Below are 9729 nucleotides of genomic sequence, written 5' to 3' on the forward strand. Positions count from 1 at the left end.
GATAACTGAAATCGGACAACACAGAAAATGTTGAATCGGAATGGAGAAATTTGGTAATATTGCAAATCCAGAATTAGAAATCTGATGGTTTTTCCATGCTCATGGTTGTCAACATAGGAACTGAACTTGATATCAACAAAACCAAGTGAAAGCGATACTGCAATCCTTGTTACCACTTATGATCTTATTTGGCCAATCGCAGGAAGCTTTGGTTTTGCAGTCAGCTGTCCACTTCTGCTGAGCAGCTTGGACTTGGGGGGGGGGGGGGGGGGGGGGGGGGAGTCTCCTAAACAGGATCACAGTGCTGATGAGCAGATTCTAATTTGCTTTTGCCGTGTTGATATGTTTACTCCCCTCACAGATTATTGATCCAAAAATGCCAAGGGAAGGCGTGTTCCATCATGGCGTCCCCATCCCTGTTCCGCCAGTGGAAGTGCTGAAGCTGGGTGAGCAGATGACGCAGGAAGCACAGGAACACCTCTATCTTGTTCTGTTCTTTGACAATAAGCGTACCTGGTAAGTGCCTGACGTGCAGTTTTGTAGGTTACGCTGCAAGCAGAGGAGGTTTTCCCCATGGTAAAAGTGCTCTTTGATGACTGATGTTACAGGAATGGGGGAAAGGAAGCTTTTTAAGGGGTGACTTTAATGCAGAAAGTCTTGTCTGTGCAAACGCTCGACAGATGAGATGGACACATTTCAGGCACCTAAATTCCCATGGATTCCCCCTGAGACTACTGCTTTGCTTAGCTAAGTAGTTGGGTCCATAGAAAAAAATGCACACTGTCTATTTCAACAGTCTTTCTGTTTCCTCACACTGGAAAATGACGCGCTGATAATCTGTAGTAATCATGATCAAGTATAATTGGTGTTTTTGTAAGTAAATATTTCTTGCATAGTTATAGTCCTCTCAAATGCAGTGCTTCACAGACCCATCCGTCTGCTATTAAACTTATTGTAGGAAACTCTCAGTACTGCACCAGCAAGGGACCTTTTCCATCGTATTCCTGAACAATCCTCTGCTATCTTAACGTGTCAGCCTCTTCTCCTCTAGGTAGCCAGGAAATGTAATGTTCGAGGCATGCGTAGCTGTAGCCACACATGCTGCGCATACCCAGCTAGTGTTGGGCCCAGATGTGTGCAAGTTGTTTTTATTCTAAGAGATCTTTCAAGTCATGAGGTTCAGTGACTCCTCCACTTGCTGGTAATGCACATGTGCGTCGACTCCATTGTTAGATTGTTCTCTTTCCCCCAACGAGTATGGACGTGTGCTTTGGTTCGAGACTGTCGTCGGTAGTCTTTTTGGTTCCCACAGCTAACAGTCGAGCCACTCTTCCATCAGCTTCAAGAGGAGATTGTTGCCCGACAGACATTTGGCAATCCATCCTCAGACGGGCTGGATCATCGCCCACCAACTTGAAGCTGCCAAACAGCCACCAAAAAGGCAGCTTTCTTTCCAGGAAGCCCAAGATGAAGCCCCAGCTCCTAAAGATTGATTGATTGATTGATTGGGGTACTTATAGAGCGCAACTATCACCCTACGGGCATCTTGGCGCTTGCATTGGGAACCCGTCCTGGTTTTTCCCTGTAAGATAACCCATACTGGGTATCCCCAAGGTGAAAGCCAGGCATCCCGCCGCGGGGGGGCGTTGTGGAGATTAAGCAGGCTTGTTGCCCAGAGCTGCATAGTGTGAACTCATGCTTAGAGTGGGCACCGAAGCGAGAATTATCGAGTCCGTGGACAATTGGGTTCTGGACCCTGCCGCGTCGGGAATCGAACCCAGGTCCCTGGCCTGATCTCTGCTTCAGGGTATGCCTCCTCTAACCAGTGAGCTACACTTCTCCTTTCTAAAGAAAGGAATTAGACGGACACAGCCTCCAGTCCACCACCTGCTTCACCATCACAGCCCACACAATATTCGCCTTCCCCTCATTCCTCACATGGGGAACCACTTTCGAACACTCCACAGGGGTCACCACTCCCATACACTGGGGATATAGAGGGGGGAGACTCTACTCCCATTTCCCCACAACCAGACCCCTGGGACACTTGTGATGCTGAGCCCCCAACAGACACCAACCCTGAAATGTAACCAGCTTGACCATTTTCCAGGTCCCTGGCTGTGCTCCGGTAATTACTCCCCAAGTTGATACAAAGTATAGAGCGTGCCCCTCAGATCCTCCTTACATTCGAGGTCAGCTTACCCCAGACGCTCTTGTGGTTCGTACGGCACGGAAGAGGGCCAACTCCCAAATAACTGATAAAGTAAAAGACTAGGCGCTGCAGGGAAAGAGTAGCTGCACAGTCCGCTAGCCACTGCAGTATCGCCAATTCTATAGTTCTCTGGGGCAGATATGACAGCCACTTGGGATGAAATGGAGAGCTCCTTCAGACCCTACCTGAGGAACACAGGAAAAGAGGGCATGAGTTGGTTTCTGGAGCGATATTAATCTCCATCACCGCCATAAAATGGGCCCTTGACTATGCCAACACTGCTCGTTGGGGCATCAACTCAAGCCTCCTTCTCAGATGTCGTGCATGGCTGCGTATATCAAGGTTCAAACCAGAGGTAGAGCATTACTTGCTAGCCCTTCCTTTTTACGGTCAACATCTTTTTGGGCTCCAGGTGAACCAAATCTCTGAAAAGATGTAAAAGGGATACTGAGACAGCAAAGGCTAGGTGTGCACTTCAAACACCCACTTTTCGAGTTTCCTTTCACCGCACTTTCTTCCATTGAAGCTTGAAACAAACTTCCCCTGAAGCCTCCATGGCGTACAATCACCCGCAAGCCCCACCCTCAGGTAAAGGTTTCTCCAGAGGCACCTATAAGCGAAATAACTCCAGAGGTAGAGATAGAGGGTCCCTCTCCAAAAGCAACACTTGCCACAGTCCTCAAACCCAGACTTCGACCGCCTGCCCCCGATCACATAACACCTGTCAGGTCGTTTGCAACGGGTCTGCCCCACATGGTGGAACATCACCTCAGACTAGTGGGTGCTGGGCTTCATACAGCATGGTTACTGTCGGGAACTAACTTCCAAACCTCCCACCATACCACCCCGCTGACAGACGTTCAGCAGACCGCATGAAACTGCTTAAAGAAGTGCAATTGGTCCTTCACAAAGGCGCCATCGATCTGGTACCCCCTCAACAACAAGGCTCTGGAGTGTACTCCCTGTACTTCTTAATTCCCAAAAAAGAGGGCTCCGTCAGCCCTCATTAAAAAATATCCACTCGCAACATTTTCATATGGTCACCCTTGTGGATGTTATACCTCTTCTACAGCAGGGTGACTTAATGACCACTCTCGAGCTGAATGACGCATGCTTTAACATACCAATACACCCAGCGCGTCAGTGCTGCCTCAAGTGTGTGGTCAGTGGGAAACACCATCAGTTAAAGGTACCCCCTTTTGAGGTCACTGCAGCACGCCAAGTATTCACAAAGCGCCTCACAGTGGTAGCCGCACACCTGTGTTGGCAGGACATACAGGCCTTCCCATATCTGGATGACTGGCTCATCAAGAGTTCCACCCGCCAAGTATGCCACGAGCACACTCAGACCACTATACATCTTCTACACAACTTGGGATTCACCATCAGTGTCACAAAATCCCACCTCCAACCCTGACAAATTCAGCCTTACTTAGGAGCAATCCTCAACTCTGTATGCGTACTTGCGTACCCTCACATGGCAAGAATACTGTCTTTTCAGACACTTCTTCCCCGCTGACGACCAGACCACCAGGTCACAGCCAGGACAGTTACACACCTCCTAGGCATGATGGCTTTGTGCATTGAAATAGTGCCCCACGCAAGGCTACACATGCCATTGCAGGAGCGCCTAGCGCAGTAATGGTCTCCAGCGAAGGGTCATTGGGAAGACTGGTGTTGGACAGCCGCCGCCCTTGTCATGCTCTCCTGTAGTGGAATACCAAAACCCTGTTGTGGGCGCTGCCTGTTCTAGACCCAATTCTGCAGGCGACCAGCACAACAGACGCCACCTTCTCGGGGTGGGGAGCATATTTGCAAACTTTGACCGTCCAAGGCCACTGGGAATCCAAACACCAGGGCTTCACATATATTACTTAGAATTCCTAGTAGTTCACCTTGCATTGAATGCATTCCTTCCCCATCTGGTGGGCATAGTCATCCTCATCCAGACAGACAACAGCACAGCCATGTTGCTGTCTGTCACAAAACCCACCTATTAGCAGACTACCTCCCTGGGGTGGCTAACAACTTTGCCGACCTCCTCAGCTGGATGCTGAAGCAAGTCCACGAGTGAGAACTCTGCTCACAAATGCTCCCCTGGTACCTATAGTGATGGGCTTTCCACAAATAGACCTGTTTGCCACTGTAGAAAACGCAAAATACCCAGACTTCGCATCCAGGTTCCCACATCCACAGTCCAAAGGCAATGCATTATGGATGAACTGGTCAAGGACATTTACCTACACTTTTCCTCCTCTCCCACTGCTTCCATTTGTGGTTCGAAGGTTACAGCAGACGTCCCTCACTCTCATTCTAGAGGCCCTCACTTGGGCTTGCCAACCAAGGTGCACAACACTTCTGGAACTCTCAGTTCCACATAAGACTCCCGATCAGACCACACCTTCTCATGCAGAACCATGGAGAAATACAGAACCCTGACCCAAGACACTCGACCTTGCGATCTGGCTCCTAAAGTCTTAGAATTTGGATATCTCAAAATACATCTTGAATGCATGGCCATCCTGAAGGAAACATGTAGACCCACTATCCATGGATGCTACGTGGCCAAATGGAAAAATGTGTCCACTACTGTCACTCAAAACATATTAACCCACTCACAGCTAGAATACAGGACATTGTCTGCTACCTGCTACATCTAGAAATGTGCGGGCTGGCATTCACTTCTTCTCTGCTCCATCTAGCCATTGTGGCAGCTCACCTACAGAACAGAGGACATCTCGCCCTTTTCAAAATTCTAGTTATCAAAGCTTTCCTGGAGGTTAATCTCCCCCACTGACCCCACCTGGGCCATCATGGAACCTCAATATCATCCTCACCAGACTCTTGGGTCCCCCTTCTGAGCCTCTCCAGTCATTCCTCTCATGGAAGGTGGCTTTTCCGTTTGCCATTACCTTGGCGTGCTGGTAATCTCCAGGCGCTAAACCTAGAAGAACCTTTACTTCAAGTGCATAGGTGCAAAGTCGTCCTCCACACCAACTCTAATTACCTTCCTGTGGTGGATTCTCAATTTCACCCAAACCAATCAATAGAACTGTTTTTTTGTGTTCAACCAGACTCAGTAGCAGAAAGGGCTCTTCACACACTAGATCCCTCATGTATTATATAGATAGGACAAAACCTTTTCGAAAGACTCAGCAACTATTTGTCTCTTTCTCAAAACCCCACAAAGAAAAGGCCCTCTCTAAATCGGGCATTGCCAGATGGATAGTCAAATGCATCTAAACCTACTATACTGAAGCAAAGAGAACCTTATCTGTCCCTCCTAAAGCCCACTCCACTCGCTAAAAGAGGACTCATTGGCCATATGCAAAGCAGCTACCTGGTCCTCACCACACACCTTTACAAAACACTACTGTGCGGATTTGCCAACCCACCAACGGGCCATAGTTGGCCAGGCAGTACTCAACACTTTTTCAGTCTATGCAAAACACCCACAGTTTAGCCACGGCTTTTGGGAGGACTACTTTACCGTCTATGCAGAGCATGGGTATATACAGCCACACACGCCTCGAACAGAAAATGTTACTTACTCAGTACGCATCTGTTTGTGGCATGTAATGCTGTAGATTCACATGCGCCTACCCTCGTCTCCAGACACATGTAGCCGTTTTAGTAATCTTTTTATCTCACTTTCCTCTTTCGCATAGACCTCCCTCTACACATCGCTTTGCATCTCACTCCATTCTCCCCCACCCCGGGGGAAACTATCTAACAGTGGAGTCGATGCCCATGCACATTACCAGTAAGAGGAGGAGTCATCAAACCTTCGAAGAAAAACAATTTCCACACATGTGGGAACAACACTAAATGACAGGAGTATACCAAGCATGTGAATGTACAGAACTACATGCCCCAAATAGTGCTGTGTCCATCATTAACGCTTGGCATTAGCTGTGGTAGTGAGAGGTACATGTCTACTCTTCAGATATTTTTTTTAATGTATAGTTGGTTGGTTGGGTGGTGAGTATCAGTTTCCCCGGTGTATTGACATGGACCTTGCATTGGAAACCCTACTTTGCTTTATGTGTACCCATAAAGTTTGAGAAATGATGTGGCTTGAATCTTACTCCCTTCTGCTCCAAGAGTGTGTGGTGTGCTGGTGTCCGAGGAGGCATGTTGCTGCCTCTGATGAGGGCCCCAGGTGCAGCATGCTGCTGTAGGACCCAGCTTCAAGATACCGCAATCCATAAATGATGAGTGCTCTCCTTGCTTCCCACCTGCAGGCAGTGGTTACCCAGATCGAAGCTGGTTCCTTTGGGCGTTAACCAGGAAATGGATAAGGAAAAAATGCTCGAAGGGCGAAAGTCAAACATCCGCAAGTCTGTGCAAATTGCGTATCACCGTGCAATGCAGCACCGCAACAAAGTCCAGGGTGACCAAACAAGTGACTCCAGTGAGAGCGACTAACGGTGGATGTGTATGCAGTTCAGCCTTTCTACTTGACGACACTGTGGCCCACGATGTGTCATTGATTTCCTTGTATAGCCCCCACCCTCTTTGTATGTATGTTTATATTGTCAGAAACTTACTATTCAAGGAATTCTTTGTGTTAACCGTTGATAATGTGATGCAACAGAAAGAGCATGCTCGTCCTCTTGGCGTGAGCGTTCAATCGACAGACGCTGTTACTGCTCATCGCCGATGACTAGAGAGATCCTGAGCTTCCAGATCTGGAAGGACCGGCAGCCAAGCTTCAGCCGGGTGGGGCTTCAGCCATAGGATGCTGTAAAAAGGAAAACAGGGATTGTTTACATTTTCAATATTACTGGAAGGGGGCAAGGGCCAAGGGTGTGTGCATTTCTTTCATAATATGTTTGTTATGTGACCTCCCATAAAATATGGAGGAGCAGCTTCAGTAATAGCTTGCAGGGATCTCGCCAGTCCGATACCAAAAGAGCAGAGTGGATCCAGACGGCTTCACCCTCTATAGTGGTTTATCTTTGTTCTTGAAGTTGTGGTTGCTACAGAGATAAACGTGTGATCTCACTAGAGAGGGCGCGGAGAATAGCCTGTGGCTTCCAAGTCACTACTGGTGGGTCTTAAGCGATAGGATACTTGTGAATCAAGCATGTTATGGTTACAGACCAACATTTGCATGCTGTACTGCCAAACAAAGCACCCGCAAACCACAGACAACTGACAATCCGAAGGAAAATGGGATTTCGCCTGGCTTCCATGCCCTTAACTGACAATATTTTAGCTAGGTCCTTTTGCCCCCTTCTTGTGACTGTAAATAGTGTACATTTGAGGAGAATTTAAATTATTCTCACCTATAAGCCATTTTAAGGCGAATGACATTGGTATGCTACTTTAACCTTGTGACTTTTTTATTTACTAAGCAGGACTGACAACAAATTGTATCTTTGCAATACAATGTTTATTACTTGTCTGATGCCTTCAGTGTTGGGCACTATACTGTTGAGTAGACTTTTCTGGGCCAGTTTTGTTTTATGTGACTGGTCCTTCTATTGGAATCTTATTTTACTGTTTCTGTTTGTATTTATTTTGAAAAGGAAAAATATATATTGTTCTTAGAGAAAAATACATTGTTGGAAAGTCTTTGTATTTTGGGGGGAGGGAATGTGTGGATGGAAAACAGACACCTTGTGCACTTGACACCATGGGTAAAAAATAGTGAACGTTGATTGAGACTTGTGAGCCAAATATTTCCTGATGTATTAAAATATTTACATGCCTTAGAACCTCAGCATGCCTTTCCAGTCTTCTCACAGACAGACATGCTGGTTTCAAGATGGCCATCCTCTCCAGAGGCCTGCTGTCGCCAGAGGTGAACACCGTTTTCGGAAACTGCATTTGTACCACAAAGGGATTGTTTTATTTATTTAAAAGTTTGAGTTTTGTAGTTTGTAGTAATATTTTTGGGGCTGACAAAATTGGTAAAGGTGGTATACTGTACTAGCGCAAACAACGGAATTTATCTCTTCCAATTGTTCAAAATTGAAATGAACCATTTTTACTTGGTTCGTTTTAAGTATTTGTTGTGACATCAGCCTAGCTCAAACACCTGTGAATAACTTTACAGGGAGCATTTTTATTGCAGCACTGACGTCTCAAACAGAAGGTGCTGTAAATAGACCTTGATATTAGTGTGGGGGGGGGGGGGGGTGTGTGCACGTTTTGGGCATATGTATACATGTGTGTATGTACATTTCTGCAAGCACTCTGGGTACAACCAAATTAGAGCGAGCAGGAGGTGACCAGGTGGAGACCTGTGATAGTACAACTCCAGACAACACAGTTTCTTTTTAAATTACACAAGTACACTTCCATTCCTCGTTCACAGTGTGAAGTATATGGAGAGAAAGAGATTTGTCAAGTGCCGAAGTCGCAATTTTAAAAATTAATGTTCGAGGCATATGAGGTGCAGATTACACACTATGTATAGATCGCCATCTGGTGTTGGGTCTGGATGTTTGCACTTGTTTTTGTCCTGGAAAGTCTTTGGAAGCCACAAGGTATGCAACTCCTCCTTAGGATCATAGTGCGCATGGGCATCGGCTCCTTCCTCAGATTGTTTTTTTCCGCCATCGTGTTCGGATGGGTTTCTCGCGCTCCAGTTTGGAACCGTTACAGATTCCTGTTTCGACGCGCAATCCTTCACCCTTTCGACGGTATTTTCTCGAACGTGAACCCTAATCGGCGCGCATCTCTACCAGTCTTCGATTCCGGTCGTCGAAGAAGGCCTTCGGGCCGACCCGAGCCTTGGCATCTGGCTCATGGAAAGGACGCCTTTCAAAAAGTGTCCTCGATGTGGGTCGAAGTTTCCCCACACCGATCTGCATGAGGTGTGTAACCTCTGCCTCTCTTCCGAGCACGAGGCCAGAGACTGTCCCGCTTGTGCCTCCTTCCGCTCGAAGAAGACCATCCGGGATCGACGAGCTCGAAGGACCATGGCTCGCTCGTTGAGTTCGATCCCCGACGACATCTTCCAGGAGGGCGTCGATGTGCCAGAGGAGCAGGTCGAAGAAGAGCTCATCAGCGCCTCCAAAGCCAATGACTCCGACATCGAAGAAGTGACTCCAGCTCAATGGGTCGTAAGTAAAGACGTCGACCCCGACCAACTCCCTACAACAACAAAGGCTTCGGTCACACCTTCGCCTTCGGGCTCAGGTGCACACCGACAAACTGCTTCCCATGCCCCGCCCTCGGGCCCGGCAAAGAAGCCTACCAAGCCTTCCGGTGACTCGAGCTCGAGTCTGCCTGCCACCGGTGCCCAAACCCAATCATCGGCACCGAAAAAGAAGCCGCACCCATCCCCGGGGGCGACCGCTACTTCCACCCTGAAGCCCTCGGCACCAAAGACTCTAACCAGTGACTCCCCGGCACCGAAAAAACAATCGGAGCCGATGAAGAAGCCATTCCCCAAAAGTTCGGACTCACACTCGAAAAAAGCATCAACACCGAATAAGCACACAGACACTGACAAATCGCATGGCTCGAAGCCCAAAACCGCTCCGCAGCCAGCGCCGAAAAAG

The 9729-nt window shown here is 47.9% G+C and overlaps 1 protein-coding gene across 2 annotated transcripts in view; it reads left to right on the plus strand.

The window, feature by feature from the left end:
* Positions 1–7752, plus strand: part of BRPF1 (bromodomain and PHD finger containing 1) — a 282053-nt gene extending 274301 nt beyond the window's left edge. Inside the window, exons 14-15 of one of the 2 annotated variants that reach the window (XM_085624272.1) lie at positions 362–516; positions 6457–7752. In XM_085624272.1, coding sequence (XP_085480398.1) covers positions 362–516; positions 6457–6640 — 339 coding nt within the window. In that variant the 3' untranslated portion in view covers positions 6641–7752. Of the gene's footprint in view, positions 1–338; positions 517–6456 lie in introns of both variants that reach the window. The other variant, XM_085624271.1, reaches the window with a different exon arrangement.
* Positions 7753–9729: the final 1977 nt, after the last annotated feature.

This window comes from Triturus cristatus, chromosome 9, assembly GCF_964204655.1.
Source record: "Triturus cristatus chromosome 9, aTriCri1.1, whole genome shotgun sequence".
NCBI lineage: Eukaryota > Metazoa > Chordata > Amphibia > Caudata > Salamandridae > Triturus > Triturus cristatus.